The sequence below is a fragment of the Dama dama genome, chromosome 9, assembly GCF_033118175.1.
Source record: "Dama dama isolate Ldn47 chromosome 9, ASM3311817v1, whole genome shotgun sequence".
Taxonomy (NCBI): domain Eukaryota; kingdom Metazoa; phylum Chordata; class Mammalia; order Artiodactyla; family Cervidae; genus Dama; species Dama dama.
In genome coordinates, this window is record NC_083689.1 from 8,322,653 (window position 1) to 8,343,024 (window position 20,372).

Consider the following 20,372-nt stretch of genomic DNA (forward strand, 5'->3'; position numbering starts at 1 on the left):
ACCCTCAGTCACCACCCTCTGCCCCAGTCCCTGCCGAGTCCAGCAGCAACTTGGGGACAGTGGCGCTCAGGAGCCCTGCAGGGTCCCTCAGGCAGCGAAGCCTCACGGGTGTCCTCACTCACCCGGAACTGCCGTGGTATCCTCAGCGCTTCGGCCAAAGCCGAAGTGAGGGCTGCACCTCTAGGACCTCGAGGCCCAGAAGAAGTGGGAGGCATGGCAGCCCATCTGTCCCCAGGAGCAGTTGTCTGGAAATGACCAGATTCACTTCAGGGCCTGCCGCCTCAGAGAGCAGGCAGGTCTGGGGTCTACACTTCATCTGGGGAGAGAGTTTGTGACAAAGGTTTGAAAAGCACTGGCCACATTCCAGCGACTCCTGCTCGGTGGCTGGGCCCCACCATCCCCACCCCCCACCAGCAGCGGAATTCTGTCCTGGACCCCTCCCCGCTGCGGCGGCTCCTCGGGAGAGATGGCTGACAGCTGAGTGGGGCTCCAGATGTGGTGCAGGCTGTGAGGTTCACTTAAGGAGAAAACAGTGGAGCAACATTAGGCACAGGTGTTGCAGATGAGACCTCGGATGTTTCCAGGAAGGATCAGCTGCAGGTGCAGGCTGAGGAGGCCCGAGGGGGAAGGACAGGAGAGCTGAGCCCATGGACAGGGCAATGGGTGGGAACCTGAGTGGCTACAGCTACATGGACCAAAGGGGCCAGAGGGACTGGGCAGGGAGTGGCCGGTGACGCCGAGCTATGGCAGCCTTGCAGGGAGGGCATCTCGCTCTTGTCCAAGGTGCTGGGACAGACCCTGTAGGGAGTGCGGGCCCCGGCCTGAGCCAGCTCCCCCGCAGACACCCACTCGGGAAGTCTGCTCTTCACCCCTCTAAAATGCCAGTTGAATTCAACATGGAAAACTGCTCGCCGACATTCTTCTGCAAACTTCAACACAGACGTGTGGGTGCATTCCTTGGAGGTGAGTGGGAGCCAGGTGCTTACCTGGCTTGGTTGTGAGCAGGTGACACTCACACCGAGGGCAGGAGAGTTGAGAGCAGGGAACACACATGGGGCTTTTTCTGTCCATGGCTGACACTGAGAGGATTACAGAGGGACATTAAAGAAACTAATTTTTAAAGGAGAAAAGGTCATCCACAGTCCTGCCAGGCAATTCAGCTGTGTTTCTGTTCAAGAAAATGCACATGTCTCACACGTGCGTGAACCTGCAGGCCCAGGCGCCCTGCCTGGGGATATGCGGCATTTCCGGTTGTGCATGCTCTTGCCGCTGGGCGCTGTCCAGCCTCCCCCCCAGCCAGGGGACGCTTTTGTTGTCATGGTTCTTGAGGGGAGGGGAGGGCGCACCTGGCCTCTGGTGGGTGGAGACCAGGGATGCTGCTCAGCAGCCTCAGGGCCCAGGACACCGCCTGCCCAGAGAAAGATCCACAGGCAGGAGCCCTGCCCCAGAGGGCTCGCGCAGAGGTGCTGTCAGGGCTGGGCCCCTGGGCCGGCTCCGTGCTTACGAGACGTGTGTGACTGCAGCTCCCTCCCAAGCAAGACTGAAGGCTGCCTGCGCTCCGCTCCGTGCTCAGCTCCTCCCCTGCTCCGTCAGGTGGTCCTTTATCCTTGGAGAAGCTTTGGATTCGGCTGCGTGCTTTGCTTAAAATGCATTCCCAGAAACGCGATTGCTGGTGCACGTGTCCCGCGTCGGGATGCAGCCTGCTGACTGCAGTGAGCAGACACTGGTCTCTCCACGCGTGTGACACGCGCCTGCTCTCCTCCCACCTCCATCCTCATCCCAGGCTCCAGCAGCAGCGCAGCTCCTCCTCCTCTGTAAGCCACGCCGACTCCAGGGCGCCCCCAGCACACAGCAGACATCTCCCTGTGCCCAGGGTTCATCAGCGCCAGCTCCAGTCTCAGCCTCTCACCCCTCCCGGGGCCACGCGCCGTCGCTCAGCAATGCCCTCATGTCATGTCTCACTGCTCCGTCAGCTTCTCCAGCGACTTCTGCCTCTGTGTGTCCACAGGTCTCCAACTGGTTTGGCAACAAAAGAATCCGGTATAAAAAGAACATGAGGAAATTTCAAGAAGAGGCTGCCATCTACACAGCCAGGACGGCGATGGACGCCACTGAAGTCAGGGGCCCAGGGCGCCAGGCCAGCTGCCCGTCGATGTCCCACTCCAGTGAGTGAGGCCGCCCAGCCCAGCTTGGCGGCTCCCCGAGGCTGAGCGCGCTGAGCCGCCGACGGGCCCTGCACATGCCTCTCTCCTCTGCTCACACGGTGGGGTTTCCGTTCCCACTGCAGATGGTCCCCGTCAAATCACACAGCCCCGCCAACTGTGTGGGTGCCATGGGGACAGGAGGTGCACCCCAGAAGGCTGGTCTCCCCACTCACACAGGCTGCAGGAGGGCCAGGGGCCGTGGGAGTCCCGTTCATGGCCTCTCCCCGACCCAGGGGGCTGGCGAGTCCCACCTGAGGCGTCGCTGCGCCTCCCAGGGCAGGAACACTGGTCCTGACCCCTCCGACCCCTGCAGGCTCCTCTGGCCCCTTTCCGCTGACCGGCCCCGGGGACGCGTTTGTCCGCCTGCAGACGCTGGCCTGCCTGCAGCCCACGCCCCGGGGAGGCGGCCTTCTGGCCCAGGTGAGTCTGTGGGGTCCCCGACCCTGTGACGAGCAGGCATGGAGCCCCACGGGTGGCAGGTCCTCGGGACTGGCAGCCTCTGCAGGCTCTCGTGCAGGGCGTGACGACCAGGTGGGCCCGCCAGGCCCTCATCACGGGGATGGTGCAGGCGGGCGGAGCCGCTTCAGGGAGCTGGGCACCATGGGCCGCTCCGCAGAGACCTCGGTCCTCACAGGACTCGGGGACACAGCCGGCTCTGCCTCTTGAGAAGGGGCCCTCCCTCCCCGAGGAGGCAGAGGCTGGGGCGGGAAAATGAGGCCCTGGGGGGCTGGAGGTGCAGCACCCTGAGCTCAGAGCCTTCAGCATGCCTTGCCGTCCCGGCCACCCCCTCTGCTGCCGCCCAGCTGGGCCAGAGTGGAGGTCCATTTTGGCGGCTGGGAAGAGCATGGGCCTCGGAGCGCGGCTGTCTCAGGATGTGCCCTCAGGAAGGTTCTCAGGGTGAGGGACGCCATCCCTCTCGTGGCAGCCCACTGACAGCCACGGCAGGGGGCGGCTGGGGGCCGGGCCCACACTCAGGACTGTCTTGCTGAGCTGTGAGGTCCCGGTGTGACACGGCCACGCAGCAGTGGGCAGGGTCTTACGCAGCCAGACTGTTTGCTTCAGAGTCGAATCTGCCTCCTCAGCGTCCCCCTCTTAAAGATGCAGGGAATGGATGCCTCCTGCTGCGGTGCATCCCATCACCAGGGCAACCCCACAGCCCCCAGTGAGCACCTGGCCGAGCCAGCACTCTGATGCCAGCAGGTGGCCAGCTCATCCTGCTCTGCGCTTGCCCAAGGCCCAGCGCCGCGAGCACAGTAGGGGCAAGCCTCTGAGAGTGACTCGGGGTGAGGGGTCCGTGTAGCACGTGGGAAAGTGCGGGCTGTGGTGTGCACACCCAGCTGTGCCCCAGTCCCCTGGCCCGGGCAGGCACAGATGCTCTTCGAGAGAAGGTCTCCAGGCTGAGCACCCCCGCTCCCCCCCACCCCCACCCAGCTGGGCGCCGGCTCCTCAGCCCTGAGCGGCCCTTTGGCTCCCAGGCCCACACTGGGCCCCACCCAGGCCCACCTCCCAGGCCTGCCAGTTGAGCCCTCCCCTCCTCACTCATGTCTTCCTGCTGGGGTCACAGGCCTGTGGTGTCCATCCGAGGGCAGAGTGTGTCCCCCTGTGGCCGGCGTCCCCACCCCGGTGCTTTCAGACTGAGGCTGAGTGCAGCAGCACCAGCCTTCCGATGCTCTTGCCCAGCACGGCCCTCTGGCAGGCCCTGGGGATGCGTGGGAGGCAACAGCCGTGGGGAGAGCGAGAAGGGAGCCGGGCCTGGGCCTCGTGGGGCTGGAGGCATCAGAGGGTGCAGGCAGGGGGTTTTAGCCTGTTCAGGAAAGCTTGAGAATGAGGAAGGAGAAGGGGAGCTTGTGCGTTATTGCTCTCGTGGGCTGCAAACAGGACTCACCTTGGAGCAGGCAGCCATTGTCAACAGTGGTTTCCATGATGGTGGGGGTCTGTGGACGGACACCCCAAGGTCACGTGTGCCAGTACATCCCCACAGCACAGGCAGAGTCCCCCCAGCCAGCAGCCATGGGCCCTCCCCTCCTGACTCCCAGTCAGACACACGTCCTGCTGGGTTCCTGAACCGCCTGCTGCTCAGCACATCTCACCGTGGTCTCTCAGGGCCCACTGTTAGCTCCCGGCCCGCCCGGGTCTCCCTCCCCTCTCCCCGGCCAGAGGAAGCCAGACCTTGCCAAGGAAGCACATCCATGTGGAGGCCAGCTGCGACTCAGGGCGGACCCCTGCGTGCCCCCTCATCTCCTGGCTCCTCTCGCAGTTCTCAGCACGTCCTAAGGGACGTGGAGGCTGGACAGGCCACCAGTCTTCACGGCCCCCCCCCCCGAGTCTCTGTCTCTGTCTTTTCAGGCCAGTGGCGGCTGGCCGGGGAGGCAAATGCCAACCGCTTCACCCATTGGCAACCCCGGCAGCGTCACCTCAGACGCATCTAATTAAGTGTCGGGGCGAGCGGAAAAGAGGACGGTGTGACCTGCCCTGGTTCCCTGGCCCTCGAGTTCCTTCAGAAAACCCAGAGCTGACGGCAGAGGGCGCCCCATGAGCCACCGGCCAGAGACACCAACAGAGTAACAGACGTAAACAGAGTCGTCTGCTTACGAACTGGGATTTGAAACAGCTTGAGATGCGGCTTGTTCTCCCAACTCTTGTTTTTATATTTATACATATATATATATATATATATAGTAATTTTATGGTTAAGACTATGAACTATTTCTAGAAGATTCTGCCATTAAAATTTTGGACTGATTTTGCTTTTGCCGCCATTCACCCCAGATCTGTTGCTGGCAGTGGCTGACAACGCAAGCGCAGTTGTGCAAGTTGTGACCTTTTGCTCACTGGTCCGACCCGGTGCCAACTCGCCCAGACACTGCCTCCCTCCCTGACTTGTGTTCTGTTATGAAAATGCAGTTTTGATTTAAGTCTGTTGTGAGCTCAGGGTTTTCCCAGAATTAGTTTGGCACTTTTCGTTCTTATGTTAATACAAGTTCTAGCATTTTCAGTTCAAATGTCATTCGAGACAATAAACTTCCCAAGCGCTTTCCTGCCTCTGTGCTCTTGAAATGCCTCTGGCCTGAGGTTCGGGCTCAGCGTGCCCCGCCTCCCGGGTGTCCCTCTGTCCCCTCACCTGGTTCCTCCTCTGCTTCAGCCTTCAGGTGGGACCTTCGCTCCATCTCCTCTTCTTCTTGCCCTCCCTGGGAATGAAGATGGGAGAGCTGGGGGACTTCCCTGGCGGTCCAGTAGCTAAGACTCTGGGCTTCCAGTGCAAGAGGCCCAGGTTCTATCCCTGGTCAAGAAACTGGATCCCACATGCCACACTGGAGTTCACATGCCGCACCTAAAGTGCCCCACGCCACAGCTGAGGCCTGGTGCAGCCAAAACAAGATGGCAGGGCTGGGCTGTTGGAAGAATTAAATGAGCCTGCACTGGGGCAGCCAGGGCCCTGTTGCATCTGCCCATCAGTCTGCGCCACCAGGGCCCTGGCCCCGCACTACCAGCTGCCTCCACGACTAGCCCCTGAGTTTCTGTGCAGAGGGTTTCTTCTCTGCACACAGTGTGTGCCAACTCCCACACGCCTCCACACAGCTCACCCCAGATCCTGGCCAGTTGACTGCGTCACTGTTCTCCCGGTTCTTGGCCTCCAAGCCCCGCCATGTCTCCCTCCTTGCTCCACCCCTCCCTCCTGGCCCCACCCCCTCCCTCCTGGCTCCACCCCTCCCTCCTGGCTCCACCCCCTCCCTCCTGGCTCCACCCCTCCCTCCTGGCTCCACCCCCTCCTTGCTCCATCCCCTCCCCCTGGCTCCCCCCCCCATCCCGTTCCCCCCCACTCCCTCCTGGCTCCACCCCATGCAGTGCAACCACTGGGGTGTTGATGCTCTAGTGAGGGGTGCAGACAGGAAACGAGGGGCAGGACTGAAAGTGCGCTGGGCACAGCCAAGCGGCATGACAGGATCACAGCCTGCACCCGAAAGCCTGAGCACAGTGGTCTCCAGGAATCAGAGGACCTCAGCCCCCTCCCTCTGGCTCCCATCCACCTGCCCACCCTTACCTGTCACAGCCACAGGCCTGCTGCTCTCACCTGATCAGTTACCACACTGCCATCCACATCTCCATTTCTGTTTGAGAACCAAGAAAAGGATTTCTTTTTTTTAAAATATATTTTCTTGGCCGCACTGCACAGCATGTGGAAGCTTAGTTCCCTGACCAGGCATTGAACCCATGCCCTTTGCATTGGAAGCACAGAGTCTTAACCACTGGACCACCAGGGAAGTCTCAAGAAATAGATTTGTGGTGAAGGTAATACAATCTCAGCGGACCCCATCCAGGCCCTGGCCCCTTCTCCAGCGGCATCCGCTGCAGACCCATCCTCAGAGTTAGGGTTGGGTCCTCCCAAGATGGTCTGTGATGGTCTGTGTCCCTGTGTGCATGTCCCCACTTGGCACACCCTGCTTTTCTCCACATGATGTATCTTGGAGTGGTCACTGCCTCTGCATCTGGGAAGAGCTTCCTCCAGTGAGTGAGCCCCTTGTTCCTGGTACTGGATACTTAGGGTAGTTCCATCTTTGCAGCCCTGGGCCCTCACTGCCCCTCAGCTCAGCAACTCCTGAGTACTGAGTGCTGGTCAGTGAGCTGCCCGGCCTGGCTCTCTGCATAGTGGCCGCCTCTCTTCCTCCCTTCAGTGCGCTGTTGCAGTGCCCGGTCGTGTCTGACTCTTTGTGACCCCCTGGACTATAGCCCACCAGGCTCCTCTGTCCATGGGATTCTCCGGGCAAGAATACTGGAGTGGGTTGACATTTCCTTCTCCAGGGGATCTTCCCAACCCAGGGATCAAACCTGTGTCTCCTGCATTTGTAGGCAGGATTCTTTACCACTAAGCTGCCTGGAAAGCCGCAGGGGCCAGCCATCAGGATCTCCCGCTGCACTTGTGACATTTCCACTGAGCACTCCCCCAGCAGGAACAGTGAAGATGCTAGGAAGCCCCAAAACCACAGCCTGGGGTGGGGGAGTCCCAATCGAGGCTGTTGAGCAGCCCACCCAAAAGAAGACCCCCTCCCCATGAGCAGTCACTTCCCAGTCCCCCTCCCCAGCCCCTGGCAACCACCAATCTGCTCCCTGTCTCTGTGAATTTGCCTGTTCCAGACGTTTCACACACGTAGGGTCACACGGCACGAGGTCTTCTGTGTCTGGCCCTTGCATGCGGCCTGCTTTCAGGCCGAGTAGGGTGCTCTGACCACAGGGAGACTAGATGGGACGTCACAGAGGGAGGGTAGCTCGGCTCTGATCCGGCAGGCTTGGTGTGTCCACACAGCTGGGCAGAGGAGTCGTATTCAGGATAGAAATGTGGGAGCTGGGACAAGGCTCTACTGTATCGCACATGGAACTCTGTTCAATGTTATGTGGTGGCCGGAGGGGGGGGCAGTTTGGGGAAGAATGGATACATGTATACAGGTATGGCCTAGTCCCTTTGCTAATCACCTGAAGTTATCACAACGTTGTCCATTGGCTACACACCAATACAAAATAAAAAGTTTTTTAAAAATTAAAAGAACTTCTTTTGTAAAGTGAAAGAAATAAAGGAAATATTGCAAAACTTCAAAAAGAAAGAAAGAAATTTGGAAGTTGGGAGAAGCCAAAATACAGGACAAAAATCAAGAGAGGATGTCACAAGTCAGAAAGACAGATCTCGGGAGCAGAAAGTGAAGCCTCACCAGCGTGGCCCGACTGAGCTGCATGGGCCCAGTGGGACCACGGGGCCATAAACCAGTTCAAGAAGCAATCAGAGGCAGAGAGCACAGTCAGCTCTTGAGCACATTTGCAGCAAAAATGTCGCCAGAGGCCATGGAGGTGTGAGAGGGAAACTGAGGCAAGGTGTGGGGAGAGCTGCCAGGCAGGTCCTGAGGGAGGGGGACGTGGCCTGTGCCAGGGCAGGTCGTCTGCACCCTGGAGAGGCGGCGGAGAGCACAGGTGCTGGAGAGAACCCTGCAGGGCTGGCCCAGAGGAAGAAATGAAGTTGCAGCGTGTACGTCCCAGGCGGCCCTGGCGCTTACTGCTCTCTGGCCCCCTCTCGTGGCCATGGCGTGAATGCAGCTCTGGGTTGGTTTAGCCTCCAGCTTCCGGCTGGGTCTCCTCGAGGGTTTCAATTTGAGGAAACTGCCTACGTCAAATTCTGCACCTAAAGTCGCACTTTACTAGCATTTCATATTACATTACTCAAAAAACGGCTGAATTGTGGCCACACGACAGTCATCGAACTACAAGGATTACAGGAGCCCAGAGGAGTCACCCTGCTGGCAGAGCGGGTGCAGATTGCACCTCCATGCAACAGGAGGGGACGTTGAGGCTCGAAGCCTTGGTGACCTGTGCCCCAAGCCCCCAGTTAGGAGAGAGGTAGGCAGACCCAAGGCCTTGAGCCTGAAAGCTGATCAGGGGGGACTGCGCATCAGTACAGTGACTCAAGATGGCAATTTTCTAGAATCTATTAATATTAAAAATGCACACACTCTTTCCCTCAGCAGTTTGCCTTCTGAGAATTTTTCTACAGGAACATGCGAATGCATGCAAAATGATCCGTTTCCTGCTATATTTTTTGTAATTGCAAAAAAAGGAAAATAAATATTTGTCAGTTGAGAACTATTTGGGGCTTCCCCAATGACTCAGCAGTAAAGAATCTGCCTATGATGCAAGAGATGCTGGTTTGATCCCTGGGTTGGGAAGATCCCCTGGAGGAGGAAATGGCAAACCACTCCAGTATTCTTGCCTGCAAGAAATCCCGTGGACAAAGGAGCCTGGTGGGCTACAATCCATGGGGTCGCAAAGGGTCAGACATGACTGCATAACTAAGCACGAAGCACAGGAACTGTTTAAATCAGGCTGTTGAGTCATGTAGCGGAATAGTATACAACCATTAAAAAGCTGAAGCCGTTTTTCTCCACACCGTGTTACTGTAAAGAACAGGAAGACAACAATTTGCATACATTTTTTTTTTAATGAGGAGGTATCCAAATATCTTTGGAAGGAGACAGGGTCACAGCCACGACCACTGGGGAAGCAACCAAGGATCAGGGACTGGTGGGAAAGCAGTCTCTCTTTTCTCTGTATATCCTGGGGCAGTCTGCATTTTAGAAATCCCTAAGGGCCTGTGGGCTACAGTTTGTGGGGTCACAAGAGTCAGACACGACTTAGCAACTAAACAACAAAAAGAGGCTTATCCAGGGGCAGGAGGGGGAGCCCTTGGAACACTGGCCACGCCCCAGTCAGTTCTGCTGTTACGCACCCACTAATCCTCGGCCTGGAAGTACATGATCTTACCTGCGAGGAGGCCCACCGATGGATCTGGAGCCGCCGCACAGGGAGGGTGGGAGACCCAGGCTCTGTGTCCCACCATCGTCCACCAGGGGTCGCCAGGGCCCTGCAGAAAGTACAGAGCTGGGGGCCTGCACTTCTGCTCCTGGGCTAAGGACCCCGGGATGCAAGATCCCTTCCCTGGTGGCGGTGGGGTTCAAAGGCAGACCCACACAAAGGGCCAGGCTCCGGGCAGGAAACGAGGCCTCCGCCGTCACCATTCTGCTCAAGGTGTCCCTTGCAAAGTGTCTGACCACCCTCACTCGGGCACTCACCCTCTCATATTTGCCTGTGTGTTTGTGGTTTGCATATAATATGCATGACTTGCTTTATTTGAATTAAACGTGTGTGTGATTTGCATATTTTTGCGTGCTGTTTGTGTAGGTTTTTTTGTGAGCCAGTTTGTTGGGAGATGGAGACTGGGAATCCAAGTCCTGGGCAGCCTCTGAGAGGTGAGTGGACACCTCCCCCAGGTTCTGTGGAATCTCATCTCCGTCACCTGGTTGGGAGCCCCAGAAAGGCACACTCTGTCTGCCTAGAGCTCCACACACCCTCTGAGACAAAAGCCAGCATAACGCGGGCAGGGTTCCAAGCAGCTGGACACAAGAGCCTTGAGGGCTACTCTGAGGTGTCTAGGCCAGAGATGGGCTTAAATGGAGGTTCTGGTTCATGGGATCCAGGCCAAGCCTGGGAATCTGCATTTCCACCAGTTCCCAGATAAGGCTGGCATTCTGGCCAGATGTCTGGGCAGGAAAACTGCTAATATTCTCTCTGATCCACACATCTTAACCCCAAGGCTCCCACCAGAGAAAAATTCACTCGAATATTAATCATAGAGGCTTCCCAGGCAGCTCCTGCCAATGTAGGAGACCTAGGTTCAACCCCTGGGTGGGGAAGATCCCCTGGAGAAGGAAATGGCTACCCCTTCCAGCATTCTTGCCTGGGAAATGGACAGAGGAATGTGACAGGCTATAGTCCATGCAGTTGCAAAAGAGTCAGACACGACTTAGCAACCAAACAACAACAGTATTCATCATGATACTCAATGAGCAAAGTGTCTGAGGGTGATGGGTGATCTAAAGTCTGGTTGTAGGTTAGAGTTTTGCAAGTAGCAGCCGTGTGCCTGGAATGTGTGACCCTGACTGGGGTAGCTGCCCCTGTCTGGGCCTGGACCCTGCACATGACACCCTTCCCTCGGGGCCAGCTTAGACAGGGTGCTGCCCGGCTGTTAGATTCTTTGCTTCCTTATTTGGGAACATTGAGAAATTGGAAAGAGAGTGTTGAATGAAAAAAAAATGCACAACATGAACATATATACACTACTATATATAAGATAGATAACAAACAAGCACCTACTCTATAGCACAGAGAACTCTACCTGGTATTCTGCATCCCTATAATAACTATACAGGAAAAGAATCTGAAGAAGAATGGATACATACACGCGTGTGACTGAAGCACTTTGCTGTACGCCTGAAACTAATGCGACATTGTAGATCAACTATCAGTCAGTCAGTTCAGTCGCTCAGTCGTGTCCGACTCTGCGACCCCATGGACTGCAGCACGCCAGGCCTCCCTGTCCATCACCAACTCCCGGAGCTTACTCACACTCATGTCCATTGAGTCAGTGATGCCATCCAACCATCTCATCCTCTGTCATCCCTTCTCCTCCTGCCCTCAGTCTTTTCCAGCATCAGGGTCTTTTCCAATGAATCAGTTCTTCATATCAGGTGGCCAAAGTATTGGCGCTTCAGCATCAGTCCTTCCAATGGACACCCAGGACTGATCTCCTTTAGGATGGACTGGTTGGATCTCCTTGCAGTCCAAGGGACTCTCAAGAGTCTTCTCCAACACCACAGTTCAAAAGCATCAATTCTTTGGTGCTTAGCTTTCTCTGTGGTCAAACTCTCACATCCATATATGACCTACTGGAAAAACCATAACTTTGACTACATGGACCTTTGTCGGCAAAGTGATGTCTCTGTTTTTTAATATGCTGTCTAAGTTTGACATAGCTTTTCTTCCAAGGAGCAAGTGTCTTTTAATTTCATTGCTTCAGTCACCATCTGCAGTGATTTTGGAGCCCAAGAAAATACTGTTTTCACTGTTTCCCTATCTATTTGCCATGAAGGGTTGGGACAAGATACCGTAATCTTTGTTTTTTGAATGTTAAGTTACTCCAATATAAAATGAAAATTAAATTTTGAAAAATGCACAGCATGAGACCTGTGAGTTTCAGTTTTATTTGGGGACTGACTGAGGACTATAGCCCCTACAGCCTCTCAGAGAGTTCCTAGCAACTGCTCCAAAGAGGTGAGAGGATGTCAGTATATATGTGATCTTGGAGAAGGAGAATGTGCAATCAAGCACGCATCTCAGAAGAGCTGCTACTCACACGAACCAGATGTCTCAGTTAATGATTTCAGCGCTTCTCTAAGTATGAAAAGATGCAAGAAACCGCTTTCATAAAAGTTTTCTCCTGAAAATACCTACCTATCTGAAGGGCTATTCGACCAGTTTACCCAGAGCACTGAGAGCTTCATCCCTAATCTCTGCCCCGAACTCCTTTCAGGGTGTGTTGAAGGTGAGCGATTGCAGTGGCTCATGACCCAGACCTTGTAGAACCAGGTGATGAGGGACCTTCTTCCGGCATGAAGGGTAGCACTTTAAATCTCAAACACACGTCCAAATGTGTAGGTGCCTGAGGTCAGGGAGCCAGAGGACCTGAATTTTAGGGTAACCGACAGATGCAGGAGCAGTGTGGAAGGGCCTCCTACTGGCCCGTGATTGCACCGATTCACGCAAGAATCACCAGCCAGCCTGGGATGCTCCACAGGTTCCTGGGCCCACACTACTGTGAGCTGGCCAGAGACTGGGTTCCTCAGGAGGGCATGAGGGCCTCCGTGGGCACCGTGGGACTGGTGTGGGCCGCCAACTGGTGGCGGAGTCCGGACTGGGTGCCCTACTTCAATGGCAAGGTTAAGGATGATCAGAACTTCCTCGGTGGGCCAGTGGTTAAGACTCTGTGCTTCCACTGCAAGGGGGCATGGGTTCGATCCCTGGTCGGGGAACTAAGATCCCACATTCTGAGCAACCACACAGACACACACAAATCGAAGGCTAATCAAACTGACCCCCCACCTCCAGTCCCTCTGGTGTCTGGCGGAGCTGCCTCCTTCCATCTGCATCTGGAGCGGCCCAGGAAGGCGGGGAAATACACAGCGCGAGTTAGACTGCCTGTGTTGGCGGATACAGTTTTGGTGTGTGAATGCACACAACAATAAACTTCGCTCTGGGGAAAAAAAAGAATCACCAGTGGAGGGGGGCTGGGAGGGAGGCTCAAGAAAGAGGAGATATATGTTACTTATAGCTGACTCTGGGCTTTCCAGGTGGCACAGTGCTAAAGAATTCACCTGCCAGTGCAGGAGATACAAGAGATGTAAGTTTTATCCCTGGGTCAGAAAGAGCCCCTGGAGGAGGGAATGGCAAGCCACTCCAGTATTCTTGCCTGGGAATTCTCATGAACAGAGGAGCCTGGTGGACTACAGTGCATGGGGTCACACAGAGTCGGACACCACTGAATGACTGAGCAGAGCACATAGCTGACTCACGTTGTATGTTGTTTTACAGCAGAAACTAATACTCTTGAGAGTCCCTTGGACTGCAAGGAGATCAAATGAAAGGAAATCAATTCTGAATATTCATTGGAAGGACTGATGTTGAAGCTGAAGCTCCAATACTTTGACCACCTGAGGTGAAGAGCTGACTCATTGGAAAAGACCCTGATGCTGAAGATTGAAGGGAAAGATTGAAGGCAGAAGAAGAAGGGGACGACAGAGGATGAGATGGTTGGATGCCATCACCGACTCAATGGACATGAGTTTGAGCAAGCTCTGGGAGATGGTGATGGACAGGGAGGCCTGGTGTGCTGCAGTCCATGGGGTCGCAAAGAGTCAGACACGACTGAGGGACTGTACAACCACAAATGTACACCAACATCAGCAAAAAGAAAAGTCTGAAGAATGAATTAGAGCTATTCTTGCTAGCCTCCCTCAACTGAAGGACTGGGGAAACTGAGGCACGAGAAGGTAACCCCGAGACTATCAAGCGGCAGAACTTGAAGAGTTCTGGCCCACGGGGCTGGCCCCCGGGGGGTAGGGGGTCCATTCTCTCCTGGCAGGCATCCATGGTGCGAGGTGGTCCGGCCATGCCCTGCCCTCCCTGCGCCTCCGTTTTCTCCTCTGCGGAGTGGAAGTCTTAACAGCAGTAACTCCTGCCCCCACAGGCTTGGACCTGAAGCATGCTGTCCACGCTCTTGGAGGATCTGGGGTTATCTTGTCCCCCTTCCGAGGGGAACACAGGGACAGGAAGACAGGAGGGCTGAGGTCTGACCAAGGGCAGCCCGGCTCAGGGTGCCACAGCGTCTGTGGCCACCTGCGAGGGCGGGGAGCACAGACTTAAGGGTGGACAGACCCGTCTCCCTGCCGCGTCTTCCCTCGGCCACCAGGGGGCGCACTGACAGCATGAAGCAACCGCAGGCCCTGGTCTCCCCTTCAGACTCCGATTCCCTTTTCCGCCTCCTCCAGGTCTTGCAAAGGGTGTCTGTAACCGTCATTTCCCTCCTCACTGGCCTCCTTCGCTACCCCTCCCAGAAACATGCTCCCACCCGGGGCTTTTGCACTGGCTGTTCCCTCTGCCCGAGGGCTCCCCCTTTCCTTCTTTGCCCCGTGAGCTGCTTTACCCCACCCCCAAGACCCCACCCCTCGCCGCTGCTCCCAGCCCACTTCCTACAGCGCCTCTCCCCCGGACCTGACTCCCCGGGGTCCCTGACACACTACTGCCCACTGCCCAGCCTTCTTTCCAGCCGCCGCCCCCTCACCAGCCAGCCAGCGTCCAAGGCCCGCGGGCACTTCAAGGGCCACAGTGTTCTGGTTTCTCCTGCCTGGCCCTGCTTTCCCCTCTGGAATAAAGATGCGGCAACTCCAAAAACAGCAGGGGAGGGAATTCCCCAGGTTCAATCCCCGGTCGGGGAATTAAGACCCAGCAAGCCAGGAGGCGCAACCAAAAAAGATAAAATAAAAGAATAGAGATGGGGCAGCTCTGCAGCGGGGTCTGCGGCTCCAGTTATTCCCCGTCTAAGCCCAACCCCCCCGCCCTCCGCCCACCCCCCACCCTCCACCCTCCACCCTCCCCGGCCCAAATGCCGCCAAGTCACCTGGGACAGGGCGGGACTGGGCTGTATGTCCAGGAAGGATCGTCCCCTCTATGGTCCCAAGGATTTGGTTTATTTTCTTTCTCTTTTTTGGCTTCCCAGCTTGCCGGATCTTAGTTCCCTGACCAGGGACTGAACCGGCGTCCTCAGCAGGGAAAGCTCAGAGTCCTAACCACTGGAGCACCAGGGAATTCCCTCTGGTCCTCAATCATACTGCTGCTTGGCCGATGGGGATTTTCCAGACCAAAGTGAATCCTGGGGAGGGCTGAGACATGAGGAGAGCTGTGGTCTGTGTGGAGGGGAGGTCTGTGACCCCCAGTTACCCCATGTTGATCGATGGTCAAAGTCCCCCGGAAGCTTCTGGTTTAATTTCACCGTCTCTCCTGGGGTGGAGTGAAACCAGGAGACTGGGCAGGCATGCGTTCTCGGGCCACCTGGACTCTGCCCGCCCTCTCCTGAATGGGCCCCTCACTGGAACCTCCGTGTGTCACCCACGTGCAGACTGGACTCAGACCCCTCCCCTCATCCGGTCCCTCCCCAGCCCTGGGTCCAGCTGGAGTTTGGCATAGAGGCTGGTTTTGTGCTCAGGGGTCTCCATGGTGACCCAGCAAGGGTGCACGCAGAGCCCCTGCCCCGCCACCGGCGGGCACCATGAGAACCAGGGAGGATGATGAGCAGGGCAGCGACGGAGCCTGCGGGAAGCTGGGCCGCTCAGGCCGACCCGCGTGGCACAGGCTGCAGCTCCCCCTTTGACCTCCAGGGGGCATCCCAGCCCCAAAGACAAGGTTACCAGGGCCCTGTCCTAGTTCAGCAGCCGGGGAACGGCTCCTGTTCCAGAATCGGCGGTGCTATCCCAGGACACCACGCAGGCCCGCTGAGCCTTGGTTTCCCCATCTGTAAAGGAGAGCAGTTACAGGAACAGCTTCACTGGGAGGGGTCAGTGAGGAGATGCTAGTAAATGCTTCGGCATCCAGCATGTGCTCAACGGACGTGTGGGCCTTCTGCCCAGCCCAGGGCTCAGGCAGGTGGACAGAAAGCTGAGTGCTGAAGCATGGCCGTGGGGCCAGGAGCACCTTCTGGGGGAAGGACACTTGGGTCCACTTAGGACACGCTGAACGCCGAGGGCATGGGGGAGGTCTGGAGGCCCGGGATGGGGCTGAACACATGGAAGGGCGTGGGGTGGGGTTTACTCAGGCTGCGTGACCTCCACTTCATGTGGTCGAGAGAGCCAGAGCTTCGGGTGGGGAATCAGCCCAGTGATAGGCCCCTGGCTGCTGGCCATGACAGTTGTAAAGGAGTGAGCTCCCCGTGGTCAGGGGCATGCAAGCAAACAGAAGGTTTCCAACAGCATCTACACCAGGGGACAAGCCAAGAGGCCTGATTCTCTGAGGACCCATTAACAGGCAGGTCACATCCTGGCCGCAGGAGACCGAGGGGAGTACTGCCCGGCAGCTGGACTCCCCTGTCGGAGGCAACAGGTTCCAAAGAGCTAGAGAACGGACATTCCTCAGCTCCAGGCACCCGGGCAGGCCGCTCCTGCCTGGTGAAACGTAAGCTGGGTCTGGCCGCGTGGACTGCGTGTTTTTCCAGTGGCTTCTTCAGCCACAGCCTGACCACAACCTAGATTCCGTCGGGCCGGCCATTTCCAAGTGTTTGTGTTCAGCTGGGCCAGACGGCGGGCCCATGGCTGTGGCCTCCCAGAAAGCCTGGAGAAGCACCCCCAGCCTCCTACCCAGACAGCCCTCTGGCCCAGAAGCTGCTCGTTAAAGCTGCTCATTAAAGCCACTCGGCAGAGAGTGACATGGAATACAGGAGATGGGACAATAGTGCTGAAGGCCAGGGGGAGCTTGTGTGTCCCATGAGCAGGGGTTCCCCCCCCAGCCAGGACCCCAGGGGCAAAGACACGACCCTGGGCACAGCTGACTTATTGGAACCCCTCCATGCTGGCCTTCAGACTTTAGGGTCAGCTTACGACCATGTCAGCTGCCACAGTTGTAAGTCAGAAGCCAGCACGGTATGTGAACAGCCCTGCCTCCGCGTTGTACTTCCCCCTCTCAGCCTTAGCTTTCCTTGGCTGTAAACTAGAGATGATAATGGAACCTGTTGTTCATGAGATCCAACCCAAGGCCTAGCAGGTGCTTCACAACCTGAGGACTCTTCCAGGACCCAGGAGGGGTCTGGCTGTCTCCCCCATCAGACTGAAAGCTCCCTGAAGGGAGGGGCTGGGTCTTCAAGAGGAGGGAGTGAATGGAGTTTTGCCTGTGTCCCTGCCCTGCTCAGGACCTTCACAGACCAAAGCTAAACTCTAAAACCAGCATTCAAGACCTTCGGATATCTGATAGCGGTTTGGCAAACTCCTATTCACTCTTCAAAGCCCATAGCAAATGTCCTCTTCTCCAGAAAGCCTTCCTTTGGCCCTTCTGTTGTTGTTGTTGTTTTTTTTCCAGTCCATGACCCTCCTGTTGGCCCAAATCAGACCCCTACAGGCTGAGCTATCTGTGTCTGGCTCTGGGTCCCTCTCCAGAATGGGGTTCTGGAAAGACCAGTGTAAGCACAATCAAGCATCACTGTGCCCACAGGTCTGCATGGAGACATCACATGTGAGAACACGGGTGCACATCTGTGTGTCTGTCTGTCTGTCTGTCTGTCTCTGTGCCTGTGCTGGGCCCCAGCAGGGGCCGCCAGGTGAACTCCCCCCAGACCACCCAAGACAGAGGCATCTTCACCAGAGGCAAGCAGCGTGGGCTGAGCAGGGCCCATGGGGGCCCTGACTTGGCTGGGAGCTCATCTGTCTCCCAACTTTCAGCAGAGAAGAAGCGGGGGTGTGAGCTGCTGGCCTCAGCCTCCAACACGCAGGCGCCGTGCCCTATGACCCACCATCAGATCTCTAGCCCCATCTGGGGCAAAGGACGGGCAGGGGCTCCGAGGGGGGTGGCCTGAGTCCTGAGTGGGCTCCCCCACCACTGCCTTGAGGGAGGCCCCACCAGGCAGCCTTCGAGGACATACCTGAGGTTTGGCAACACCCGGCCAGACAGCCCCCAGGGTTGAGTCAGCAGGAAGAGATTCAGGACTTCCCAGGAAAAGCATCTGGGACTCTGAGGCGCCCCGGCCCCAGCCCACACCCTCCCCGGGGCTGCTGGAAGGTGGGCAGTGCCCGGGTGCTATGTGGGACTGAACCGTGGGGGTTCGTGGAGGCTCAGAAGCGAGCCCAATGGCGGCAGTCTGGGCGTCTGAGGGTCGAGTGTTCCCAAGAGCAGGGTGATAGAGGGCGACTGTGAGTGTTGGTGCCCCACTGTGTGCAAATGCACTTGGCTGCTGGCGCCCCGAAGGACCCTGTTGCATAGGCTTTTGTCTGGACGCATCCGCCTGGGCAGCTGTGAGGGCCACAGTGACCAGCGAGGCTGCCCCGTGCCGCGTGACCAGCAAATCCAGCCACGTGCGCTTCGAGGGGGCAGACTGCAGGTGGGGCTGCGACAAAGTGTGACCGGGAGCCGAATGAGGGACAAGAAGGTGGCCGGGTGGTGTGGGAGGGAGCGTCCGACAGGACGGGGACAGGGCGTGGCCAGGACAGTGTGACCTCGGGACTCCTGACCCCATGTGCCACGTCTCCGGGGCTGCACGGTGCCTGTGACCCTGGTGAGGCGGAAGGTGTTCCCTGCATGTCTGTTGCTCCCCCGACCCCTGGGGTCTCCTCCCTCCTGCCTGCTCAGATCTCCCCGCGCCCAGGCCCTGGGGTCTGGCCTCCACTCCTGCCCCGGGAGGGGCATTCAGCTAGGCTGCTCTTTCCCTGTTGGCTCTCTGCCTCTGTTTCCACTATTAAAATGCAAGCACTCCCCCCCCCCACCACCTGACTGAAGCCAGGTCTCCCCGCCAGGCTGGCTCCAGTCTTTGGGGTCTGCAACTGGGTCATATCCAACCCTGAGGGCTGATGAGGGAGACAGACAGGGCTAGGGAAGTGGTGGGTGGCTGCGCCAGGGCCACGAGGCCCCGACGGAGGAGCCAGCAACGTCCAGCCAGGACTGGAGGCCGCCCGAGGGGAGGGGGCTCCGGCCTGCAGGTTTGGACCCTGCAAGGGCTGCCACTTGGGAGGGGGCAGACCCCAGTTCCATAAAAGAAACACTTCCCAACATGCTTTCCCACAACAGTTCTAGAAGAGCCTTTGTTATGAGAAATTATGTGATCTTCCCCTGTTCCAGCACCCTCTGTGGCTCCCCACCAACCTCCAGCTCCTCACTCAGCACTCAAGGCTTTGCTCACCTCCCCTGGGTATCTCCATCTCCAGGCCCACTTGAGGTTTCCCTTCTCAGCCTCCACATGTATCTTTCTAGCTGCCTGTTATGCCCTTCCTGCCTTGCCCACCTGGAAAGCTCCTATACATCCTTCAAGACCCACTGCCTTTGTCCCTTTCTCTGGGAAACATTACCCTTTCCCTCGGTCTAGGGTGTCCCCATTTCCTGTGTGACCCTGGGCAAGTCCCTTCAGTTGTGAAATGAAAGGTATGTGTGTGAAAAATCACCCTTATGAAAAGTACATTTGGGGGCCCAAGACAATAAGTATACATTATAGTGTTAATTGCTCAGTCGTGTCTGAGCTCTTTGCAACCCCATGGACTGTAGCCTGCCAAGCTCCTCTGTCCGCGGAATTCTCCAGGCAAGAATAAAATGCCCTAAGGTGAGTTAGGGCTGTGGGAGGGGGCAAAGAGGGCTTGTATCCAGTCAGTGCTCAAGGCATGTTCATTTTCCTCTCTCCTCCTGGATTCTGCAGGTTTGAGAGCCTCTTGTTCTAAGCACCATTCCAAGATTTTTCTCCCACTCACAGTACTAGGAATTATAAGAACCCCTGCTGCTAAAATTAAAAGTCTAAAATGCCGTGGGCAGGACCAAGGACTTCCTTGTGCCCTGAGCTGACCCCAGGGTGTCTGAGGCCGGGGTCTCTGGGGGGAGGCCTTATGTCCCCCCACGCCCCAAACTGATGGGGTATGGTCTGGCAGCCCCAGTTTTAGGGGGAGAGTGATGGATTTAGCAGGAGGCAGATGGCAAACATTTCAAGAGGGAAGGGGCGGGACTCCTGGCTCAGAAGTAGAATGGGGTCACTGCGCAGTGTCAAGAAGCCCAGGGCCGTCAGCTAAGAGCCATGGTTTCCTTCTCTTGGAGCCTCAGTTTCCTCATCTGAATATTGGAACTGAGTGCTGTCCTTCTGAAGGGCTGTCAGCACGCGCGAGGAGGCTCTCGGGCTAGAGCCACTGCCAAGCATTCTCTCGGGCCTGACACTTGGCCAGCAAGTCTCCCGGCCCGCTTCCCTCCAGGAGCCCCTGCTCACGCCTGGCCCGGCCACTGCAGCTGGGGAGGGGGTTTCAGGATGACACCCAGCCACCCCGGTCCTAGGGAAGGGGGGCCAGCAGGCCGCTCCAAATTCAGCTGCCCCAGGCCTGGCATCGGCCACAGCCCCAACACTTTCTCAATAAAAGGTATTTGGCAGCAGAGCCTGACACCTCATCACATGCGGCCTGGAAGCCAGCTTCTCCTGCGGCTGCAGGGGGAGCCCCCTCCTCTCCCGCTGCTTCCCAGGGCCCCGACAGGCAGACCTGGCATCTGCATTGCCCGGGGTGGGAACCTGCCCCT

At 57.3% G+C, this 20,372-nt stretch overlaps 1 protein-coding gene across 1 annotated transcript in view; it reads left to right on the top strand.

Moving 5' to 3' along the window:
• PBX4 (PBX homeobox 4) overlaps positions 1-5,229 on the top strand; it is a 51,548-nt gene extending 46,319 nt beyond the window's left edge. The window contains exons 6-8 of the mRNA XM_061149716.1: positions 2,009-2,165; positions 2,518-2,624; positions 4,551-5,229. Of these exons, the coding sequence (XP_061005699.1) occupies positions 2,009-2,165; positions 2,518-2,624; positions 4,551-4,637 (351 nt within the window). The 3' untranslated portion in view covers positions 4,638-5,229. The remainder of the gene's footprint in view (positions 1-2,008; positions 2,166-2,517; positions 2,625-4,550) is intronic.
• The last annotated feature ends 15,143 nt before the right edge of the window (positions 5,230-20,372 follow it).